At 45.8% G+C, this 25,273-nt stretch overlaps 1 protein-coding gene across 1 annotated transcript; it reads left to right on the top strand.

The window, feature by feature from the left end:
• Positions 1–4,580: 4,580 nt before the first annotated feature.
• Positions 4,581–15,948, top strand: PRPF19 (pre-mRNA processing factor 19). The gene is made up of 16 exons (XM_063093532.1): positions 4,581–4,815; positions 6,988–7,137; positions 7,498–7,574; positions 8,361–8,502; positions 8,586–8,659; positions 8,779–8,841; positions 9,677–9,718; positions 9,848–9,922; positions 10,283–10,358; positions 10,524–10,633; positions 11,995–12,150; positions 12,374–12,443; positions 12,675–12,760; positions 13,063–13,233; positions 13,377–13,482; positions 15,793–15,948. The coding sequence occupies exons 1-16, from the start codon at positions 4,797–4,799 to the stop codon at positions 15,888–15,890; spliced, it is 1,515 nt and encodes a 504-aa protein (XP_062949602.1). The 5' UTR covers positions 4,581–4,796; the 3' UTR covers positions 15,891–15,948.
• The last annotated feature ends 9,325 nt before the right edge of the window (positions 15,949–25,273 follow it).

Raw genomic sequence — 25,273 nt, 5'->3', positions numbered from 1 at the left:
AGATACAAATAAATAATTAAATGATTATAGTTATTCAAAGTGGCTTGGAGGATAATTACAGGGTGCCATGGGGACTAAACCTCAGTGAGGGGTCAGGAAAAGGGCTCCAGAGGAAGTGACATTTAAAGGGAGACTGAAGTTTACATTGGAGGGCTTGGGAAGGGATGGGCAAAGCAGAGGGAGTTGAGGAAGGTGTTCTAGGCAAAAGTTGTGGAACCAGCCACAGTGGCTATGTTTGAGGAATTGAAAGGCCAGTGTGGCTGGAGAGAAGGTGAGGTGACACTGTGGAGGTCGGCATGGGCCAGGTGGTGCAGGGTTTGGGGGCAGATGTCCTCTGCCAGAAACCCTCATCCTCATTCATGGTCTCAGGACTGAGTCTTTTCCCTCATTCAAGTGTCAGCAAAGACGGTACCTTCTCAGAGATGCGCACCCTGAATACCCTGCCTAAAGTAGCTGTCCCTCCAATCTTCAGTACCCCCTAGCCACCTTACTCTGATCCATTTTATTCATAGCACGTACCACTTTCTGGAATTTTCTTCTTATGTGTTGATTGTATTGTGCTCCCCAACCTGTCCTCTGTTCCCGCCCCTGCTCCCCTGTTCAATAGAATATAAGCTCCAAGAGAGCAGGAACCTTGTCATTCTTGTTCACCTTTTGTATCTCCTGTGCCTGCCACACGGAATTACCCAATCAATGTTTGTTAGATGGATGTTTATTAGATGAATGAAATGCATGAATAGATTTTTTCTTGGAAGTAGATCATGGGCTGTTCCGTGGGAAGTAGGTTAAAAGGAGGCCAGGCTGGAAGCAGGGAGACCGATTAGGATGTTATTTTACTGGTGCAGAGGAGAGGTGCACTTTCTGTATATTTACTTTCCACAACAACTCTGAGTTAGTTCTACCCTTGTCATCACTCTGTCTATTTTACAAATGAGGAAACTAAGGCATAGAGAAGTTCGTACAGTGAACGACCTGGGTGGAGCTGGGATTTGAGCACAGTCTGATTTCAGAGTCCATACCCTTGGACACTATGCCATCCTGCCCTTTGTATCTGTCACTTTTATTCTTCTCTCTAAGCCTTTCCTTATGCTGTGCCTCCTCCTGGAATGCTCTTCATTCTCCTTCTTGTCTGAGAGTTGCCCACCTGTCAAAATTCAGCTCATTCATCTTCAGCAAAGAGAATGTCACTGACTGCACCTGTCCATCCTTCTGTGCTGTCTGGATACCTTATAGGCCACACCACATTTTCGCTACATGATTCCTGAGAGTATCTTACATAATAAATATCTACAGAGAATCATACACTGTCTGAGCTGGAAGGGGCCTAGAGAATGTTAAATAAAATTTATAGGAGGCCATTGGTTTGGACTGAGCTCCTGCAGTAGGCCCAACAGAACAAAACAAAATGGAGTTACTCATGGTGAAGTAACACCAAGCAGAAGCAATCAAGAAACAAACACAATATCCAGCAGAAACTGAGAGAGAGAGAGAGAGAGAGAGAGAGAGAGAGAGAGACACCTCAGCTTTAACCCTTATGTATAGCAGGTCATTCAGCTCTTGTCTTAGGATTGCCAAAATCTTGTTTGCCAAAACCCAACTCCAGCTGCCTCTCCCTAGACACAAAACCCTGGCATGGCTGAATGCCTCATTGTAACAGTTTTTGACAAGCCAGCCACGAGCTGAGTGCCCTGGGTGGGCTAGCATTGCCACTTCTGTGGAAGTGAGGTCCACCTGTAGGTGCCACCTGCCTGTGGTAGGTGGGCCTCATGGTTGGGAGAGGACTTCCCTGATTTTCCAGCAGCATCATTAGCCACCAAATTCCCCCGTTTTGGTTGGTGAAGGAAGGCAACATTAGTAAGGAGTTGATGAGCTCAGAGCTGGTAAGTCTCTCCAGGAGTCCTCTTTCTACACCGTTTGTTTGTTAAAGATGCCATTTGGGTGTGATAAGTGACTCAAGGACTAATCATTGGCTTTTTCCTCGAAGGAGTTATTTCTTTGTTTGGAAGAGCTGTCTGTTTGGGTTTGAGTAACTAAGTTGTGCCTTTGGTCATGAAAGACCTGATGACCAAAAAGAAAATGGTTTTTCCTGAGTTTCTTTTGGCAACCTTGAGAAACAAAGTATGATCCAGAAAATTATAACTGGCTAAGTTTCTGGACAAAATCTGACTATCTGTGTACACAGTCAGCCTGTTACTAGAAGAATCAAGGCCACTTAGAGATTTTGTTTTTCTTCTACATCTCAGCCAGTCCTAGCTAAAAGTAAATATTTGCGAAGTTAACACCAAACTCATTTGAAGCTGAAACCGAAGAGGAAAAAAAGGGTAACGAAGATTTTTTCCTTGAAAATCAGACTGCTATGAGAAATGTCTTCAGAATTATTTGCATATATTTTTGCCTGGGTTTACTGGTCACACAGGATTATATTTTTCTCTGCTAGAGGTTTTTAAAGTTAAAGTTATAAACCCATCTCAAAACATAATGATCTTTGATAATTCTCTTCTTAGATAAATGAGGCTAATTTAGTATTGTTGATAGAAAGGAACAAGTAAGTAGGAGAAGAGACGTGAAGAATGCTATGGATGTGAAGATGGAGTTGTGGTTAGGAAGGTTAAAAAGAAAAGAGGATAATTTTATGTGAGAAAGTATTTTGTGTAGTGAACGTCATCCTAAAGCAAAATGATGGTTATTTAGGAAAGAGGAAGTATAGAATAAAGCCAAAAGTCTATAGAATGTCATGGAAATGTTTGATTAAATCATAATAATGGTTTGCGAAGGGTGAATTTATGAAAGAATTTTGCGTGTGTGATTAAATTGGCTATAATTAAAAGGGAATTATTTCTAAGTCTTTCTAAAGATTGAACTTGGATATTAAGAAGACTCTGATACAGAACTAAATTTCTCCCATATAAGAACAAGTTTTTCTTGAAGTATTGATCTGCTCTTAGTAACACTGCAAAAAGTTTTGATTTTTCTCTAAAGGCATCTGCAATCAGATTCATGGAAAAGACTATAACAAGTACTCTTAAACACAGGTTTCAAATAACTTTAAAATCAATGGATAAAATAAAAAATTTTTAGAACGCTAAAAAGAAATCTGACGGGTTCATAAAACTACTAATCAAGATCGAGCAAAGCAAAAATTAATTACATAAGGTTAAATATCTGATTAAGATAATGCTTTTGGACTTTTACTTAAAACACTGTTGGCTCTTTACTTAAATGTTTTGTTTTCCAGATTTAAGGAAACTTTTCTCTTAAGCTATGTATAACTTACAGCAATTTGGTAAAATATACTTTTATGAACAAAGATGGAAACATTTGCTTTTTTTCCCGTTTGATTCCTCCAAAATTTGAAAATGAAAGAAAGTGAGCCAAGATGCTGGGTACCGTTCAAGCTTTACTAAAGGAAGAAAATCTGCCGGGCTGTGCTCAAAGTGGCAGGCAGCCCGGGGCTGCCTTGAATATGGTGAATAGCACCAGGTGTGGGGGTGGTAGAGCTTATGTAGTGCACCAAGGGCTGGCTGATACCATCAAGGAGGGTCATTATGCTAATGTGGATCAGGGTGGAGGACTGTGTCCTTGTGGAAGCAAAAGGGGTTTCTGTAAGATTTTGGCAAGCCTCTGGAGGAGCTGAGTGCCCCTCATATCAAAATAACTTGGAAGTGACTAATCCAGTTTTTGTTCTGTTTCTGCTCTCCTCAGCCCTTTTCTGTCCTCTGCTCAGCTCAGAACACTCACTCCTTTTTATGGAAGAGCACTTCATAAATTTCATGGAGGGCCGGCCGTGGCTCACTTGGGAGAGTGTGGTGCTGAGAACACCCAGGCCAAGGGTTCGGATCCCTACATAGGGATGGCTGGTTAGCTCAATTGGGAGAGGTGGTGCTGACAACACTAAGCCAAGGGTTAAGATCCCCTTATCGGTCATCTTTAAAAAAAAAAAAAAAATTTCATGGGAAGATTTGTATCTTTTAATTCTATTTTTCCAAGAATTTTTTGAAGTACCCTTGTAAAATAAGGTGTTGCCAGATTCTAGAATCGCAAATAAAAGCCAGTTAAGATCTTTAAAGTTGTTGTAGTTTTGACAAAGACAAAGAGGCAGTAAAGCCGATGACTTGCCCAAGATCACAGAGCAAATTGGTAGTAAAGGCAAGACCGCTACATTTTCTTGGCCAGTCTTAAATTATCTACTCACTTGCATCTGTGCTTTCTGCACCGGGCCACCCAGCAGTGTCTCTCCAAGGGTGGCCCGAGAAACACTTGTCTGAGAATCACGTAGGGCTCAGTGATTAGTTCACACTGTCTAAGGCAGACCCAAGGAATCTGCATTTTAACAAGCTCGTAAGAAAAGTTCGCACATGAAAGAGAAAGTTGGAAGACTAAAGTCCCAGGGTCCAGTGTAGCACCGCTCTCAAAAACAAGTGTTGCCTGATCGCTGTAGCTTTAAATTCCCACTGCATGATGGGAAATGTAGTTTCAGAACCCCTTCCTTCCCCAGGCCTTCCAAAAACCTTACGGAACAAGCCGAGTCCATCCGGAAATAGCCGAGTGTCCTGTGGCGGGCCCTTTCCTGCCCGGTTGCATTCTGGGAAAGGGCCGTTTCCGTTAGGTGCCGAAGGCTGAGGCGTGCCACCGGCCTCGTTCCCACGTGAAGCGCTGCGCTAGCATCGCTCGGCGGGCCGCTCCCCTCTCGCCGCGGAGCGTCCCGGAAGCAGCGGCAGACCGGAAGTGGCCTGCGGAGGTTCAGCCTCTAGTCCGGGAGCCCTGCGTAAGGCGCCTCGGAGAGCGGCGACTGCGCCATGTCCCTCATCTGCTCCAGTGAGTACTGGCTGCGGCCGGTCGCTGGTCGCAGGAGGCCGGAGAGTGGAGCGGGAGCGTGTGTCGGCAGCTGCGGCGCCGGGGTCGGGGCGGAGGCGGGAATGGGGCGCCCGGGAGGCAGAGTGGCGGCCTGTCAGCATGGGGGTCCTCTCCTCCTCAACGCGGGGTGCATTTGCGCAGTTTACACAGCGCCTCAGGTTGATTGGCGCAGGGATTACCGAGGCCAGCCACGTCGTTTTCCAGAGTGGAAATAGGCCTGGACAAGGGGGAGCAGGTGCCGGGGAAACAGCTCTGGTGCAGGAGTCAGGAAACCCCGGGGCTCGTCCAGGGTCCGCCTCTGACTGGCTTTGTGATGTGGCTCAAGGCTCTGGGCCTCAGTTTGCCCATCTGCAAAATTGAGAGCATGACACTGGATGTTGTTTGAGGTCTCGCTCGTGTACTCGGAGCTTCTGCAGTTTGCGAAGGTCACAGAAGGAGTTAGAGGCAGAGACAGGGCTGGAAGCCAGGTGTCTGGCTCCCCACCTTACACTGTATGACTAATAAAGACATCGCGCATTTATAAAGCCCGTATTGGTTTACAGCGCGCTTCCAAGGCTATGATCTCATCTCATCCTCCTCACAAGAATTCCCTAACGGAGAAATAAAGATCTCGGTTGTACAGATGAGGACGTGAGGCTCAGGAAGAGTGGGGCTTATCTAATGACGTATAGCTAGTAAGTGGCAGAGCTTGGTGACAGAGCTAGGTTCTTTGACCCTGAATCCCTGCTTTTTCCATGTCTTGTATTGCCTGTCTTTTTGGTATTTCGTTACGGCATGCGGGCGTTTTCCCTCGTCATTTCATCAGATTACTGGTTTCCCATTTCTTTCTCTGTTCGCTTCCTTCTCTTCTCAGAACCTCTCCGTTAATCAAAAAAGGTGTAGGAAGGAATGGAAATGATGAATAGAAAAAGAAATCCTTCACATTGAAGAAAATACAGTTTGCAAAGGATTTTCATATTCATTCTGCCCTTTCAGTCGTAAGGAAGCTCTTTTATATTCCCCAGCCCCATCCTTCCTCTCCTGCGCGCATTCACTCATTCGTTAGATGTTTACTGAGTGCCTGCTGGGCGTCTGCATTGTACTGGAAGTCAGAGACTAGCTGTAACCCCTATCCTCAAGGGGTTCTAGAGTGTAAATGATACGTCTGTTGGGGTTGTTGTGAGGATGAGTTAATCTATGTAAAGTGCTTAGAATCCTGAGTAAGCACCATTTAAATGTTTTTTATTATTGTAGTGCTTGTCACATTTTGCTCCTTGGAAACTTCAAAATGATGTCTTTTTGTACATTAATGAGTTGACTGGTGGCTGGGGACCCCTGTGTAGCTTCAGAATGGTGGTCTCTTCATCTGTATCCTTTGTAATATACTTTATAATAAATTGGTAAATGTAAGTGTTTTCCCGAGTTCTGCAAGCCACTCTAGCAAATTAATTGAACCCAATTTATACTTGGTCAGTCAGAAGCACAGGTAAAATAACCTGGAGCTTGAGATTAGCATCAGACATGGGCGGTAGTCTCGTTGGACTGAGCCCTCAACCTGTGGGATCTAACACTATCTCCAGGTAGATAGTGTCAGAATTGAACTGAATTAGAGGGCACCCAGGTCGTGTGGGCTGCTGAAGGACTACTTGCTTGGAGTGGAGATTTGGTGTGTGGAGAGAAAAACCCCACACATCTGAGGTAACAGAAGTATTTTATGTTGTTAGAGTATAGGAGAAACTGAGTTTGTTATTCCTGTATTCTTAGACTATAATTTCTTTGTCTAGTCCTTTAGACTGAGTTGATGGATGGCAGAGATTTGAGTGGCTTCATGTGTATCTCCATGTCGTGGGTGCCTAACCATCTTTGTTCAAAAATGAGATGGGCAGGGATTATTGACTGCTGCTCTCCAGGTGCCTGACACAAAGTGGTTGTGTAATAATTATTTGTTGACTGTCTGTCAGGAAACTAATGGAGAAGCTAGTAATATAGCTGGAAAGCATTCTGGGGCCAGTACAAAACTGGCTTGGTGTCATATATCTTGCTTCCCGTTAGTTGGGTGTGAACATGCGTGGTCTTGTTGGGGCTAACAGCAGGTTAGGGGGAGGCCCAACATTCCCTTTCACCCCAAGCTCACTGCCTTCCTTTTCTCTTCAGTCTCCAATGAAGTGCCAGAGCACCCATGCGTGTCCCCTGTCTCTAATCATGTCTATGAGCGGCGGCTCATTGAGAAATACATTGCAGAGAATGGAACAGACCCCATCAACAACCAGCCTCTCTCCGAGGAGCAGCTCATCGACATCAAAGGTGCCTTCTGGCCAGCCTTAGATTAGGGCCATCTTAGCTTAGAGCCTGAGAGGATAGGAGGTGGGGCCAGTGCATTGGAGGAGGAGATGGTGGTCTGTTAATGGTTAAAGGGAAAAGAGGTGGGGGAGGAGAAGAGTCCCTTGGGTTGTGGTTCTTTTTTTTTTTTAAAGATGACCGGTAAGGGGATCTTAACCCTTGACTTGGTGTTGTGAGCACTACGCTCACCCAGTGAGCTAATCGGCCATCCCTATATGGGATCTGAACCCGTGGCCTTGGTGTTATCAGCATCACACTCTCCCTAGCGAGCTATGGGCTGGCCCAGGTTGTGGTTCTTCATACCCTCTTTCCCTCTCTTGGTAGTTGCTCACCCAATCCGGCCCAAGCCTCCCTCAGCCACCAGCATCCCGGCCATTCTGAAAGCCTTGCAGGATGAGTGGGTGAGTTCCTGGAAGAGAATCAGTGTCTTTCCTACTTAAAGAGAATGCCTCACTGGACTAGGACTTGAGAGTGGGAAGGATGGAGCATTATTTTTTTTTTTGAGGGGCAGGGTGATATCACAGGAGGGGCCTGGCTGTTGAAGTCATACAGATCTGGGTTCCACTCTTAGCTCCATTGCTCACTAGCCATGTGACTTTAGGCATGTTGCTCTGTCTCTGAGTCCTGGTTTTCCTGACTATACAACATAGATTAATGCCTTTCTTAAGGTTTAGTGAGGAGTAGAATAAAATTAGAGTATAAATTTTGTGACACTGGGGACTTGTTTTATCTATCAGTATATCCCCAGCACTGAGAGCTGTGCCTGCTATGTAATAGGTGCTCTATAAATATGAATGAATGAATGAATGAATACATCTTGAGGGACTGTCTGGCACAGTGCCTGACACAACAAGGGTGATTAATAAATAGCAGCAGCAGCAGCAGCAGCAGCAGCAGTGTTATTCCCTTTTAGAGAGGTGATGGCATGACATCCATGATTTGCCGGTAAATTAGAGAAGATGCATGGGAAAGAGCTGGCTTCCACTCCTGTCACTGTGTCCAGTGTTTGCTGTGGGGTAGGAGCTCAGGAGTGTCTGCCAGCACGTTTAGGGTCATTTGGCTATTTGGGTCACTAACATTGGTCTAGGCTGTGGGATAGGAGGCAGTATCTTCTTCTCAAGGGCCGACTCTGGTGGGTGCTCCGTGCTACGCACCGACCCCCTCATAATGGTGTTTCTCTCTCCCAGGATGCAGTCATGCTGCACAGCTTCACCCTGCGCCAGCAGCTGCAGACAACCCGCCAAGAGCTGTCCCATGCTCTGTACCAGCACGATGCTGCCTGCCGTGTCATTGCCCGTCTTACCAAGGAAGTCACTGCTGCCCGAGAAGGTGCGGCCTCTCCCCCGCCATGCCCCGCTTTGGGCTGGTCTTGCTTTGTAATATTCCATTTCTAATATTATCTTCTCTCTCAGCTCTGGCTACCCTGAAACCGCAGGCTGGTCTCATCGTGCCCCAGGCTGTGCCAAGCTCACAGCCAAGTGTTGTGGTAAGTGTGCCCCCTCCCTTGCCAGCAGACCATTTGTGTGCAGTGGCCCATGGAACTCTCATTATGCAGATGTCTTGGGCATTCTGCGCCTCTCTCACCCTCACCTGTCTTCCCTTCAGGGTGCAGGCGAGCCAATGGATTTGGGCGAGCTGGTGGGAATGACCCCTGAGATTATCCAGAAGGTAAGTCTTGTTCTCATTTGGTGGGAATGCTGATGGGCCCTCATTTTTCAACATCTGCCTGAGGCCAGTGTGAATAAAAATCCTGTCCATTTGGGAGTAGAGTTGAATGGTGCAGAGTATGGACTCAGGGACGAGATTGCTTGGGTTTGTATTTTGATGCCACCCACTTACAAGCTTTATGATCTTGGCTTACTTAGCCAACCCTTCTGTGTCTCATTTCCCTTTTTCTAAACTGAGAATAATAGTACTACTTTATAGGCTTGTTGTGGGAATTTAAAAGATTTAAATACTGATAAGTGCAACTTTTAGCTTTTATTGTTATTGGGATTCTTTGCAGATATTAAACCACTTTGTTATATGTTTTCACGCTTTTTCCTACGAGAGAGACAGGACAGGAATTATCATCTTTATTTTGCAGATGGAGAATCTGAGACTCAGATTCAAAGACACAGTTCATAAGAGGCAGAGCTGGGCTCCTGATACCAAGTCTGGTGCTCTGTTGTATGCACAGAATCTTCATTTGTGGGGCTTGTAATTAGTGTCTTTCTGAATAGTTCCGATTGTCAACATGCTTCAGAGCTCTCATCTTAGTGGCATAGACCTGGTCTGGGATGGCACTGACCTGGTTCATATCCTTGCTGTGCCATTTGTCACCTCTGTGACCTTGGGCAAATGAAAAAAAGATACTGCATGCAAGGCTTTAGCAAAGATGTTGGCAGATAACAAGTTCTTGGTGATGCTTTTGAAAGCACAGATGTGGCCAGCATCCAGTGTGCCATTATTCTGGTATTATCCTTTGTCCCACATTGAACTGTTCCCCCTCTGTCTTCCCCAGCTTCAAGACAAGGCCACCGTGCTAACCACAGAGCGTAAGAAGGTGAGTCCTCTTCTAGAGCCAGGAGGAGAGTTGGCCCTGTGGGAGACGATTGACCCTGTAGGAGAAAGAGAGGTGGCTGAATCTTACACTCACTATTGCTTTTCTTGGGGGACCTTTTCATTTTCTCAGAGAGGGAAGACTGTGCCTGAGGAGTTGGTGAAGCCAGAAGAACTCAGCAAATACCGGCAGGTGGCATCCCATGTGGTGAGTGGCTGGGTCCCCACTAACTTGGAGACAGGCCCTCCCAAGCTGTTTCTGGGGTAGGGTTGGCCTGGCATGGAGAAAAGGGAGTGGAAAGCTGTCCAGGGCCTCTGGCCCTATTTCTTGCCTTGGCTGTTGGGTTGTCAGGGCTTCTCTTTTGCCCAGCTCTGGGTTCCCAGTAATGCAGTGAGGGAGTTACCTCATCCAAACAGAAAGCCTAATGCAGTGGATTTGGGATAGAAGTAGCTCTTGTTCCCTGGGCTGCAGGGGATGGGTGACTGGGGGTGGCAGTTGGAGTTGTGTGGCTTTGTAGCCTGCTGTGATTTGTCTGTGACTGGGTTTGGTGTGGCTCTGTCTACAAAGGGGTTGCACAGTGCCAGCATTCCTGGGATACTCGCGCTGGACCTCTGCCCCTCTGATACCAACAAGATCCTCACTGGTGAGAGTCTGGGCCTGTCCTAGCTGGCCAAAACAGAGAGGGATGGCAGGGGAAGGTGCATGTTCCTTGTCCTGTCCATGGGCCTGGGGACAAAAGTGTCATCTTCAGCAAAAGGACCTGGGTAGGCCTGACTCATTTTTTTGGTATCATTTGGGTCCTCTCCAGGTGGGGCAGATAAAAATGTTGTTGTCTTTGACAAGAGTTCTGAGCAGATCCTGGCCACCCTCAAAGGTCATACCAAGAAGGTCACCAGTGTGGTGTTTCACCCTTCCCAGGTAAGGAGTTTTCCTAGCCAGCTGCAGTTCCTCTTTCCTGAGCCCTGTGGTTTAGGGTTCCAAAACCAATCCCTCACCCTGCTTTTGTCTCCTTGGTGAAGGAGGACTGAGGAAGAGCTGTGACTTTCAAGAGTGGATATTTAGAGGGGCCTCTGTTTGGAGTCATGGGGATTTCCCTTTACTCTATGTACGGCCTCCTAAAGCAGTGGTTTTCAAACCAAGGGGAGAAAGGAAACGTATAGTTTGACAAAGCATATTCATTGAAATATTTTATATTAAGAAAAGAAAAAATGTACAGCATTAATGATATAAACTACAGAAAACAAACCTTAACACAATCTTGACTCACAGGAAATCTGAGGAAGACATGTAATCACGTTCTCATGAGCCTCTGGGGGGGAGAATAAAAACTTGATGTCAACTGTTGAAAGTGGTGTGGGTTAAAATAGAAAGAGAACCTCTAGTTTAGAAGGTAAAGGTAACTCTTTAGATTAGATTAATGATATTATGGGATTTGGGGTTTGTTTGTGTGGTTTTTTTTTTTGTTTGTTTTTCATATGGGGTTTGAGTTTTAAGCCTAGGACAGTTTGTTTTCGGACTGCAGGACAGTGGTTGGATCAGTGCTTCCCAGACAGTCAACTTTTCCCCTAGACCTTAGGGAAATGATAAGTATAGGAATAACATGGTGAATTTTTCATAAAACTAAACATTCAGATTGAAAGCACTGTCTTCCTGCTTACTTGGTGTTATAGTTTTGTCTCTTATGAAATTGTGTTGATAAAAGATGGCAGTTACTTTTACCTATGGCTTTTATTGTCCTAACAAACCAAAATAATTGGTTAGTGACATTATATAAGTTCTCCCTCTGCCCTAAGTCTTTTGGAAAATTCACTTCCCCCTGAAATCTGTAAGTGAGGGATGTACTGGCATGTGACGTTACAGTGCTTCCCAGACCCAGTACTGTTCAGACCTGTGCCATCCAGTATAGTAGCCATTAGTTATATGTGGCTATTTAGATTTAAATTAAAAATACAGTTCCTCAGTTGTACTAGCCACATTTCTCTTTTTGGTCCTGGAAACTGGGTGGGAAATTGCTCTCTGTTACAGTTATTTTTTTTACTGCTAGATGGTGAGGCCTCCTCCGCAAGCTCTGATGCTGTTTGATTTATCATTTTAATAGCATTTATGGCTGGCCCTCTTGGGCATCGTTGAGTGGATAGGTGGTTCCAGGCAGAGCAGGCAGGGCTGGATGGAGAGACAATTATTGGTAGTCATGGCCATCCCCAGTCCCTTTTGTGTAATTGTTGCGGTCCAGTTCTCTTCTCTGTCTCTCACATTCTGCCTCATTGCTTTCCTTTTAGGAGCTGGTATTTTCTGCCTCCCCAGATGCCACCATTAGGATTTGGTCGGTCCCGAATTCTTCTTGCGTACAGGTTGTTCGGGCCCATGAGAGTGCTGTGACAGGCCTCAGTCTCCACGCCACTGGTGACTATCTCCTGAGCTCTTCTGATGACCAGGTGCGGTCCCAGGCAGTGCCCTGAAGAGGCCTGCTGGTTCATGAGCTTGAACATCTTGGGAGGAGGGAACATCTTAACCAACCCCAGTTGGTTCCGCAGAACCCCAAGGGAGAATGGGAGGAGCTGGTTTGCCAAACCAGGGTCTCTCTGTCTTCCTGAACGGCCAACCAGAACCTGGGGACCCACTTTCTCACTGGCTATGTTGTCTCTTTTTTTTTCCCAGTACTGGGCCTTCTCTGACATCCAGACAGGGCGTGTACTCACCAAGGTGACAGATGAGACCTCTGGCTGCTGTAAGTTGCCTCAGAGGCGCTGGGCTCTTTTCTTTGTTGTTAATTATTTGTTTTTATGTTTTATTTAGTCATTTGCTTATTTGTTCTAAAGATACATTTTCCACCGGCACCTGCCTAGTGCCAGGCTTTGTACTGGGCATGGTGAGGAATGTGAAGAAGGAGCCCACCTTTGCTGCTCTTAGTCTCTCCCCAGTGGGCTCTGACCACAGGTCCATCTCCCATTCTCCACAGCTCTCACCTGTGCGCAATTCCACCCTGATGGACTCATCTTTGGAACAGGAACTATGGACTCTCAGATCAAGATCTGGGACTTGAAGGTAGGACATGGGTTGGAGGGCCCAGGGTTGGAGGAAGCTCTTGTGATGATGCAGTGCTGATTAGGTGCTTATGGCGCCTGGCCCTGGGGTTGTTCTGAGGGTGGAGAGATACTGGCTCTGCGTGTGTGGTGTGATGGATGTGGTCTGAGAGGCCCTGGGCCATTCACCCCTGCTGTTCCTGCTAGCTGTCTTTCCCTGAAGGACAGGCTAGAGCGTTTCAGAGGTAGGAGTTAGGTGAGCCCCATTTTCTTCCTCCTGTGACCAGTGGGTAACATATTTTACTACCTACTTCCCAACTGTAGGAACGCACCAATGTGGCCAACTTCCCTGGCCACTCAGGCCCCATCACCAGCATTGCCTTCTCTGAGAACGGCTACTACCTGGCTACAGCGGCTGATGACTCCTCTGTCAAGCTCTGGGATCTGCGCAAGCTTAAGAACTTTAAGACACTGCAGCTGGATAACAACTTTGAGGTGTGCCCCCCTCCTCACCAGCTCTCTTTGTTGCTTCTCTTCCTCATTTGTTGATTGTTTACTGAATGAATCTAAACTACTTCTGTTTATCCCCAGTCATGCCATAGTTTCTGTTCCACCTTCTTTCTCTCTGGTTCTGGCAGGTGAAATCACTGATTTTTGACCAGAGTGGTACCTACCTAGCCCTTGGGGGCACAGATGTCCAGATCTACATCTGCAAACAGTGGACTGAGATTCTTCATTTTACAGGTAGAGGCTGGCCCTGGGATTCAGAGGTCTCTGGGTGCCAAGCCCTGCAGAGAGGTGGAGAATCCACAGTGGATTAGGAATCTAGGGTTTGGCATGGATTTTTCTAGGCAGATTTAATCACTACCTCAGGCAGTAGAGCACTGTGGCTAAGGAAATGAACTAAAGAGTCAAATTGCTTGGCCATAAGTGCTAGTACTACCTCTACCATTTTCAAGCTGTATGACATTTGTCAAATTACTGTATGGTAGAGAAAAATTTCTCTCTACCTTCTGAAGTTTCAATAATTGAGTCTATAAAATAAATTGACAATGGACAGATTAACAGGAGGAAAAACATTTTATTTTATTTTATTTTATTTTATTTTTTAAAGATGACCGGTAAGGGGATCTTAACCCTTGACTTGGTGTTGTCAGCACCACGCTCTCCCAAGTGAACTCACCTGCCATCCCTATATAGGGATCTGAACCTGTGGCCTTGGTGTTATCAGCACCACACTCACCCAAATGAGCCACGGGCCGGCCCAGGAAAACCATTTTAATTACGTGCATAAGCATGGGAGTCCTAACCAAATAAGACATTCAAGAAAGGGTGAGATGATTGAAGCTTACATGGCATCCTGAGCCACAGAAAGGAATAGGGGGCCTGGGGCTTCTGGGGGTGGGGGGTGGCAACACAAGTTATGGGAGGGTGTGGGGAGGACATGCACAGCGAGCGAAGGTGATAGATAGTCTTTGACAAAGTCTGTCTTGGGTGGTGTCAGCCTCTAGTCTCCTCTCGTGATATGAGTTAATCTTCCCCTGTTGATGCGGTTCCCAGGGAGGGGATTCATGACATTTGTGTTCCTTTCAGAGGATCTGCCCTTAGTCAGGTAAGGGAAGTTCAGAGAAAGCTTCCATAGAGAAAGAGGGGTGAGGGACCTGAGGACAGAAGGTCACAGAGACCTTGGTGGTGTTCTTCAGATCAAACCACTCTGTGCCAGAGCGCCATACTTTGGGGTATCGTTTTGAGTCCCAACATTATGTAACCTCTGTGGAGCCTTTAATAAATGGGGATGATAATAGTATATACTCAGTGGGGTTGTTGTGAGGTTTAGATGAAAATATATATATATATATGTAGGTTAGAACTGCATCTGGCACATAGTAAGGCTTTGCTGTTGTTATTATTCAATATTGCTTCTCAGTCTGTTGTGTGATTAGAGCAGCGAATAAGACTCATTCTTGGCACTGATGGAATTTATAGTCAGATTAGGAAGGCGGATGTAGGATGATTTCACAAAAACTTATTTAATTGCAATCATAAGTGCTGGAGAAGAAAAGTATGAGATGCTGAGGCAGTGGATGACAGGGTTTCTAACCTCCTAGTAGTCGTGTGGCCCTGAGTATGTGACTTTCCCTTTCAGAGCTTTAGCGTCTTCATCTTTAAAATGGGAATATCAACGCTGCTTTGCATATTGTGCCAGCTAGTGATGTGGAAGTGGCATGCATGGTCACAGGGCTCCTATTACTCACTTAAGATGCTGAGTGAATGGTAGCTGCTGTTGTCTTTGTTGATGAAATTCTCATCCTCATTAGCAGTTGTAGTCAAGGTACAAGCTACTTCTGCCACACCCCATGTTTTCCTGAGCCCTGCTCAGTGTGTCTGTTACAAAGTTGTGCAGGCCTGACAGTATGGACTGGACTGGACCCTGCACATGGATCCAGTGTTTTGATATGGAGCTGAGTGGAATAGAGTGGCAGGCTGGAAGAATAGGCTGGACTTTTTAGTGGGGAGCTTCTTGACTCCATATGTGATCCTAAATCCAGAAGAGATTTGCCCTGGTGTTCATGAATTACCTGAGTCCCGTGAGGATTGTTGCTCAGACTCATGTCCCTGACCCAGCCCTGCCCTGTGTTAGGGGCCCAAGTGTCCTGGAGTTGGAACCCCATGAGTTAGATGCTTGTTCCAGTTACAAGCAAGGAGTTAGCACTAAACATACTGACAAGCTGAGCACTGAGGTTTTCACCAAACTGAATTGCAGTTGCCCAGAAAGCTCAGGTGAGAAGAGGGACTGATGTTCATTTGTTCATTCATCCCAACAATGAAAAATGGAGGGCCTGCTTTGTGCCAGGCACCAAGGGAGGCACTGGAAATAAATGACGAGCAGGTCAGAGTGGGGAAACAGACAGAGAAGCAGTAACATTCAGTGTGATGAATACTGACTGGAGGACTGGGTGTATTGGGAGATTGTTGTTAAGGGTCAGTGTTCAGACCTACAGGAGGATAAAGAAGGAAAAGCATCTCACAGTTGCCTCTTGTTTCTCTCCTCAGAACATAGTGGCCTGACCACAGGGGTGGCCTTTGGTCACCATGCCAAGTTCATCGCTTCAACAGGCATGGACAGGAGCCTCAAGTTCTACAGCCTGTAGGCCCTATCCCTTCCGTCAGAAGCTGGGCCTCATCTCAGTAGTGGGGTAGAGTTAGGGGTGGGGGGTGGTGGGGGTAAGACTACTGGGGGAGGGGGGCACCTTATGGGGCGGGACATTCCCATCATTTCACTCTGGTCTGGGTGGCGGCCTGAGAGCCATAGCAGCATGGACCACCCTCATTCATGCGACCTCCAGGCCCCACGGGAACGGACGTGGGAAGAAGTGCCACTGTCTAAAGGCTCAGGGTCGGAGCACAGGGTCTCTCCCTTTGGGTTGTTCATTGAGTCAGTGGTGGTGGCTGTTCCACATCCACTGTGTATCAGTTCCTGTGAGACGGGGAGAGGCTGAGCCAAGGGCACTGTGAAGGGGATGGCACGAGCACTCGTGCAGGGTTTTGTAAGCAGTGATCTAGTTTCATTAAAAAAAGAAAACAATAAACATAACCACCTCCCTGCGTCTGTCTGTACAGGAACACCTTGGCTGGGAAAGGCGAGGGGAGGGAGTGAGCACACAGTGGGACACCGGCTACCAGCAAGCCCATCATTCCTTTCCTTTCACAGCTCTCCCCCTCTCTCTTTAATTTCACAGCAGAAATAAAACAAAAACAAATCTACAAGCCATTTGTCAGAAGAAATCTTCCACGTCTCTGTAGACCTTGACTTTGTGTTCCTAGGGCCTCCAGTCACTTGTCCTGCCACTTGCCTTGTGGGTGTGGCTTCTCACAAGCCAGGGAAGATTAGACTTGTCTTTCCGATGAGAAACTGTGAGCTTATCATGAGGATTCTTTGGTTGTAGGTGATAGAACATTTGTCCCCAAATGTCTAAAATCAAAAAGGAGATTTTACTGGCAATTGAAAGGTTGAGGTGGAGCTGGTGAACAGTAAATAAAGAGATCAGATAATGTCAGATCGTGTGGCTGCTTTAGATTAGGAGGTTAGGAAAGGCCTCTGAGGTGATGATGATGAAGCCTGAATGACAAGGAGCTAAAAGGGAAGGAGGGTTGCAGGCAGAGGGAAGGTTCCAGGGCTGGAAGGAGGAGGTGTGTGGAGGAACAGGAAGGCCAGTGTGGCTCAAGTGCAGGTGTGGCCCAGGAAGATCATTAGGACCCTTGATGAGGGCCATCCCAGGGGAATGTTGGAGATGGAAGCCTGATTGGAATGGCTTGAGAGAATGAGGTGAGGAAGTGGGAGTGCTGGCACGGGGAGCTGAGAAGGGGTGTCACCTGGAGGGGGTGAGGGGGAAGAGCATAGTAGTCCGCACTGTCGATACAGCAGAAGAATCTTAAGACGTGTTTTGCTGGGTTTGTGTTCTGGTGTCAAGTAAGTTTGGGCATGCCGTATCTCCCTTGGAGGGCCAGGGTGCTTAGTAGCTAGAGAAAACTCTGAAAAAAGATCCTGCAGTAAAGAAGCCATTTAATTTTTTAACCCAGTTTCCTCATATAAATATTTGACCAGGTAAGCCTCTAGCTGTGTGTACCTATTAATAGTTCGTGGAACTCACCCTCTGTACATGCCAGAGTTCTAGCTGTTTGTAAATGGTGCTTCAGTGAACACCTTGGAGCATGTAGGCTCTTGTTTGGGTTAGTTCTTAGGGGTGACTGTCCCAAAGTAGATGATGAGGCAGTGTTCGGAACACTTAAGGTTTCCAACATTTGCCAGTCTGCTTTGTGCCAATTTGAAGGTGTGGCTTAATGTATGACTGTACTAGTGGAACATAACCAATTGTAGGTGCTTATTCTCATTTGATTTTTCAAAAGTATTATTTTTACGAAAAGACAAATCACACAGTTCACAGGCAGAAAAAGCTTAGAATGGAGTTAAGACAACTGCTGAGTAAAAGGTGAGCTGCTAACAGCTTTGGCTTGCAGGTGGCAGAGCTGCGCATTTGAGGTGGGCAGAGGGCTGAGGGCAAGGCATGTGGCGTCAGGGCTATGGTGGACCCCAAGGCTTGTACAGCACTAAAGCCATCTAATGGTTTCTGATGTTAGATACTATTGTGCATTCTTAAGCTCTGCTTTTGTTTCCAGGAAAACTAAAAAGGAGACACTGAAGGACAGAGGTTCTTGGAGGATCTGGGGGGGGGGGGGCAGTATGGTCATCCTGAAATTATGTGAACCATGTAGTGTGTCCATGCATGTGTGATTTTTCTAGAGAGGGAGTATCCTAGCATATATCTCAGAGGGACTATAATCCCATCCCCACCCCCAACCAGTCCTGAACCATTGACCTAGAAGAACTGAGGTGTGGTGCCGCTGACCTGGCCTTCTGTGTTTGTGTCCTAAGGCTCAGAAATGGATCACCTGTCCACTCACATCAGCAGAAGAGCTGCTGCCAGACACTACATAGGTTTTCTCATTTAATTCCTAAAACAGCCTTGCTCTTGGCTGTCCAGCAACTCCAAGCAGTTTCTTGTTCCCCGCAGACCACACAGGGCTTCGTGCCTCTCCCTTTGCAGTACGGGTGGAAGGAGACTCTGCAACCAGACTCTAGCTGTGAATCCTGGCTCTGGCACTTAGTAGCTGCGGAACCTTGGGCAGATTATTTAACTTCTCTCTCATTCATAAGATTGGAGATTGTACTTTTTAGGGCTACTGTAAGGATTAAGTGAATATGAAAAGTGCTTAGAACAGGGACTGTGGATAATAAATGCTACATATTTTTAAACGACTGCTGCTACTGCTACTACTACTACTACACTGTTTTCTCTCCCTGGAGACTTTTCTCCCCAAAGACAGGCTAAATCCTCCAGGAAGCCTTCTCTGGTGCCCATCCCTGCCCTGCCAGGTGAGTGACCTCACTCAAAGCCCATGGTTTATGCCTCCAGCATAGCTCTAACCATGTTACCTTGAATGTGTTTATACATTTTCTTTCTTAATGAGATTTTAATCTCCACAAGGGCAGACCCATTGCTGTCATTCCTCTTTTCATCTCATGTCACACTGCTGCTAGGTGGGAGATTGAGAGAGTCAACCCTGGGGCTCAGTCCAAGGCCCAGGCCATGTCTATTTCTTTCTTTGGTACATAAAAAGAAACAGCCATTCACCCCTGCCACATCTCTCCAGATTTTGGCTCCAGTGCCTTGTGGTAAACTTTTTGGAAGTAGGTCTCACTTGGGGGTTGGTGGATTCTAAAGGGCTCACCTTTTCTGGACCCACATCATCAGGATAACAAGTTTTGTATTTAGGGTCCAGGAGCAGTCAGTAGTCCTAGGTGTCCAAAGAGAAGTTGTTGGGTGGTATAATTAATGCTTATTGCATCCTACATGCACTTGAGCCCTTTGATGATCAAACCGCATGTCCCTTCACTGTTGAAGGTGAGGGGGGATCTACATTGTTGTGATTGACCTTGGAGCATTAACCAAGGAGGTCACGTGGGGGCAGTGTTGTCACACTAGTCTCCCCAGTAACACTGGCACCAGATGGAGGGAGCTCCTCTCAGTACCACAGCATGACCCTGCCAGACAGGTGGTGTTATCCCCATTCTACAGGTGAGAAAACAAGGTCAGAGAAGTGTGTGGGCTTAAGGCCACACAGTAAGTAATAGAACTGGCTTTTAAGCCACATGGCTTCTGAGACCAAGCTGATCACCCCATTGTCAACTAAGACAGGAGTGGGTAGCTGATGACCACTCTCCACAGCCTTCGAGGAGTGTAGTGTGGGTAAGTGTGGGCCCTGGAGTTAGAAGCCCAGGTTTGAATCCCAGCTCCGCATCTTTCTATGACGTGTGACTTTATGTCTCAGTTTCTGCATCTGAAAATGAGCTCATGATGCTTGCTTCACAGGCTTGTTAAGAATTCAGTGAACTAATGTGTGGTGAGCACGTGGAGGCACTCAGTAACTGTTGGCTACTGTTTTCCCTGTTTCTGGCTGCACTGCCACCAGAGATGCTGCTAGGGGTCATGGTGGCCCTTGATGCTTGGCACCTGTGGTATGCAGGTTTGGTCTGACTGTTGTTTCCCTTCATAAACCTGACATTAAGGCTCTGAGGACACAAAGTGGCTGGAGCGTAGTCCAGGCAGGGAGGCGGGACACTACAGGTGCACATAGCCATGACACTGGAGTACTGATAGAGGTGCCAACACAGATGATAGGGTGTGCACCTGTTTTGAAAGTCAGGTAAGTCTGAGGGGAGGCAACACAGCAGCATTTTGAAGTAGAAGTTCACTAGATGGACCTGGGGCAAAGGAACAGAGTCGGGTTGGGTAGGGTAAGCAGAGGCGCTGGCAGCCCCTTGCCTGAGGTGCATTCGGGAGGGATGAGAAGGGTTCAAGGGGAACCTAGGCAGTGTGGGCAGGAGGAGTAGCAAGGTGGCTGGAGAGAGGCCAGCAGATGCCGGAAGGCAGGTGAGGAGGTTGCCAGACTCAACCAGCAGCATGAAGTCTAAGATCTCACCTAAAGATTTTCAGAATGTGGAACAGATCTTTAACCAACACTTTAAAAGTTTTTTATCATGAGGGGCTGGCCAGTTAGCTCACTCGGGAGAGCATGGTGCTGGTAAAACTAGGGTCAAGGGTTCAGATCTCCTTACCAGCCAGCCACCAAAACAACAAAGTTTTTTTTTTTATTATGAAATATCAGCTCAAAGTGTCTGAAATATACCTGTACAGTTTAAAGAGTCATAAACATCCTTGTATCTACCAGCCAGCTGAAGGAAGAAAGCATTAAGGGCCCTCTGTGTGTTCTTCCATGAGTTCATCCCTGCTTCCCCACTGCCGAGGAAACCACTACCCTAAAATTGGTGTCCATCACTCCTTTGTTTTTCTACTGTATTTCGTGTTTTGTGTGTGTGTGTGCTGATTTTTGAACTTTACATAAATGAAGTCATTCAATCTACTTTTTTTCTTATTTGCCCAACGTTGTTCTTGAGATTTACCAGTATTGACACATGTGGCCCTAGTTTATTCATTATTGTGCAAACAAATACACTTGGCCAAACAGAACTCACACCAGGGTACTGGGACAGCATTCAGATAGGAGCAGTCACAGACGTGCAGGTCCTGCCTGGCCCTTTCTAGGCCAGTGCACTCTTGGAGATGGGTCTCGACCAGGGGGTTGTGCTGCTTTTAAACTGCATGATTAGGAAGCACAGCTCCTCCCTCTGGTATGATTAGGGATCTAGGGTCCAAGTTTTGCTGTTGTAGTTTATTGGATGTGGCCAGCCCGCAGCAGGGTTTACTGCATTGTGTTCATGGTTGGAGAAGCACCAGCCCTTCCTCTGACATAATGAAAAGGCTGGGGTCCAAGCCTTGTAATTAATCAGTGCCCTAGACACTTGGCAATGGTTGGATTCTACGGAGCCTTGTAAGGGGCCAACTCCTTTTCTGGGAGGCCAGCCTCAAAGGGATAAACCTTGGAGAGGTTAACCTTTACCTCTCATTAATTGTAGGAATATACAACATGCATTTATATATTCTATTGTTGATAATGGACATATGGGTTATTTCTAGTTTTGTCTTTTTTTTTTTTTTTGCTATTATAAACAATATTTCTGTGAACATTCTGGTGCAAGGGTTTTTCTAGTATATCAACGTAGGAGAGGACTTGTATAATGTTATTAGGTAATAACAAACTATTTTTCAACATGGGTATACTAGTTTACATTTCGATTGACAGTGGTAGAGTGCTCCTGTCCTGATACAACACATAGTATTTTCTGACTTTTTAGTTTTTGCCAGTCTGGTGGGTGTATAATAGTGTCTTGAAGTTTAAAATTTTCACACCTGTGATTGCTATTGAGGTTGAGCATCTTTTCAGCCACTTACAGACCATTTGAATTTATCTTTTGTGAAATGCCTGTTTGTACCCTTTGCCTATTTTTCTATGTGTTGTCTTATTGATTTGTAGCAGCTTTAGAAATATATATATATATAGGATAATAATCCTCTGTCAATAATGTGTTCTGACTATCTTCCCACTTTGTGCCTTGTCTTTTCATTCTTTATTGCATCTTGTGATTTCTGATTGTGAGGTGGTCATTTTTTGTTGCTTTGGGGTTTTTTTGGCAGCTGGCTGGTACAGGGCATCCGAACCCTTGATTCTGGGGTTGTCAACACCATGCTCTAACCATGTGAGCTAACCAGCCTGCCCTATGAGGTGCTCATTTTATTTGTAACATTATCGGTGAGAAATTTTTAAGACTTTGGCTGAAATTACATTCTTTCAGTCAGGATTTGCATTTGCTTCCTCCTGAAACTTAATTTACTTTGATTTGGGAAACTTAATTATCATTTGGGATAACCTTAAATTACCTTTAGCCTTTGAGGATATTTTTTTCAGTTTGAACTTTTGAGAGTTCTTCCTTCCTCCTCTCTCTCTCAATTTAAAGATTTGGACTTACACACCAGAGAAGAGGGAATTGTACTTTTAATTCTTATTTTCATCCATCCAGCACCAACATCAAGATAGGCAAGATTCCTTGCTGCCCCCTTCTGTGCAATGGGCTTACTTCTCCCTTCATTCTTGTGGTGAGGACTTAGCCCTCTGGAGTCCCAGCTTTCGTAGGAGGCCTGTATTGAGACTTCCCACCTTTTGCAGGCTCTAGACTTGAGCTGCAGTCCCCTGTACTTATCAAAACAGAATGTTAAAGTCTCCAGGATTCTGTAGAAATTCCCAGAATAGAAACTAGTTTTACTTCCCAGAGTTTTTGTTTTTACTTTATTTTTGGCCTATCTGCATGCCTGCTCTTTTCATGTTAGTTCAGCAGAGATTTATACACATTTTACGCTATTTATAATTTGTCATTTTAGTTGTTTACTTCAGAAGGTTGATCCGGGTAACTAGTCTTCCTACTGCTCGAACAGAAGTGACACTTTTAGTTTTTAGCAGCTAGCCAGTACAGGGATGGAACCCTGGACCTTGGTGTTCTCAGCACCATGCTTTAACCAACTGAGCTAACTTCCCAGCCCTGAAAGTGGCACTTTTACATGAAAGGCTCTTACAGAAATGTCTGGACATCCACGGAACCACACTTTAAGGAGTGAGATTTGATTAAAGCTGAAGTAACAGGCTGGGAAATATTCTCTCCCCTTTATTTAAGGCAAAGCACCATGACATTAATTTGATCTCAATGCGTACTGTAAGTGAATGGAGGGGGTGGGGGCAGGGACATGGAGAAGTGGGGGATTCGCTTGGGTCTTAGCTGTAGCCACAGCCCCTGCTGCCTCCCCAAAAGGGCAGGAAGAGACAAAAGTGAGCAGCTCTGCTTCCTGCCACAGGTCAGCAGAAGTGGTTTGTTATCATCCCCATCAGGTCTGACTCAACTCTTCAAGGCCCAACAGGTGCCTGCTCACACCAGGAGGTGTTAATAGGGGAGGGAAGAAGTTTTAAATTGGGCAAAATTCACATTAGATTTTGATATCCAGGAAAGTCAAAGCTTTGATTGCTTCCTTCTAAAGCATCGGGTACCTAGTTGTGTAGTGAACTTCATCGTTCATGTATTTTCTACATTTGTTTCTGTAAACAGACTCCTTTGACCTAGAAGTGTTGACAAAATCTATGTGCAATTTCAAAACTGACTGCAAAAATTAGTTCTCAAAAGTCTTGCACCTGTCTACACTTCAGAGAAACAACTGCATTGTCATGGAGTATCACAAAAGCAAATGGATACTTTTATGATTACATAGGGTAGGAAGAAGTTTGTGCCATATCCAAAGATAAAAATATGAGGAGAAAAGAACCTCATTTTTACGTATCTCTTAAACAGAAAGATGAAAGAACCCCTCAAAGAAAAGCTGATGGCCTATTCAATGGGAAATTTATAAGATGAAGATGTCGACCCTTTGATTTGTGAAAGCTCCTTACAGACAGGGAAAGAAAGAAATTCTGGAGAACAGATAAAAGACAAAGGGTAATTTATAAGATACAAGTGGCTATAAAGATGCTTGGCTGCTAGTCAAAGAAAGCCATTTTAAAACAGCAATGCTGTCTGCCCTATGCTGCTCAGATAGGCAAAGATTTAGGATGATATCGGTCTATGGTAGCAAGGCTGTGGGGGAACAGGTGCCCGTACATCCCAGCGCTGAACAGTCATAGGGATGGGGCTTTTGACCCAGCAGTTCTACCTAAGAATTTCATCTGCAAAAATAGTATACAGAGAATTACATGCTAATGTAATTGTATTCAACACTTGTTATCCTTAGCCACAGGCTTTGTTTCCATCAAAAGGAGATCAAATATGTCATAGTTCAACCACAATTTAGAGAATACATCTGTTAAAAATAAATGACACAAGATGTTTACCCTTGTATTAAAAAAAGAGAAAAGTTGGTTACACGATGTGATTCCAACTGGTGTCTATAGAATAATGCTCTATTTAAACAGCATCAATTCCACTCAGAGAACCACCCTCCCGTGCTGTTTGAAATCCTTGTTATGAGCTTTTATGATGAAGGGAGTGGTAAGAAGGAAGAGCTGATGCTGGATGGAGCTAGAACCCAGGCCCCCAAGAGCAAGTCAGCCTGGCTCCTCCAACCACCAAGCTAAGAATCCTTACTTCATGCTAGCCCAGCGGAATGTATCCTCGTACACAAGCCAGGAAGCTGGGCAGGGCAGGCCTGGCCATCACTAGCCACACATGGGAAGACGGATCCAGAGAAGGGAAGTTAGTTTAGTAACTTCCAGAGCAAGTGTCTAGGTCTTCCTGCCTCAGTGTTCTGTTCTACTACCTCTAGCTAGAAAAGCCAGAGCCTAGCAGTTTCCCCTACCCCACCTCATCTTGGCCTGTAAACTTGTCCTCACACAGGAAAAAAACAAAACAAAAACCCAAACAACAAAAACTAAGTAAGCATTAGGTTTGGGGCAGGAGGAAGAGAAAGTCTAGTTAGCAGTCAATAGCATTCAGTAAATGGTGGCTATGTACTACTTTAAGCACTCTTATCTATTAACTCATTTTATCCAACACCCTGTGGGGATATCTTTCCATGTGACAGATGAAAAAACTGAGGCCCAGAGAAGTTCAGTAACTCAATATTACACAGCAAGTTAAGAAGCAGAGGTTTTAACTCAAGCAAACTGGCTTTGGAGTTCAGAAAAAAAAAAATTGAGTAGGCCAAAGCCACGGGACTCCTTGTACGTATCGAGGCCACTGGCCTGGCTTGGGCATTTAGTTCCCTTTGTACCAGCTCTAAGCTCATGCCCAGCAAGATGTCTGAAGCTGAGTTCAGGCTTCCCTACCAGCTTCTTCTCCCTGTTCCCCTGAGGCTGAACCCTACACCCCTTCCCACCCTAGAAGATCTACAGGTCCGTCTGGAAAGGTCTTGGTTGCCAAGTCAGAAATGAAGGCCCATGTCATCTATGGGCACACAGCGCTGGCCCTGACCTGTCTGGTGGCCATGCCCACTGTGGCAGGCAGTGTCAGGGCTAGCAGGCTGCCATTCAACCTGTATGG

Source organism: Cynocephalus volans, chromosome 4 (genome assembly GCF_027409185.1).
Source record: "Cynocephalus volans isolate mCynVol1 chromosome 4, mCynVol1.pri, whole genome shotgun sequence".
Taxonomy (NCBI): domain Eukaryota; kingdom Metazoa; phylum Chordata; class Mammalia; order Dermoptera; family Cynocephalidae; genus Cynocephalus; species Cynocephalus volans.
The sequence above is the reverse complement of the archived record's forward strand: the minus strand, read 5'-3'. Positions and strand labels throughout refer to the sequence as shown.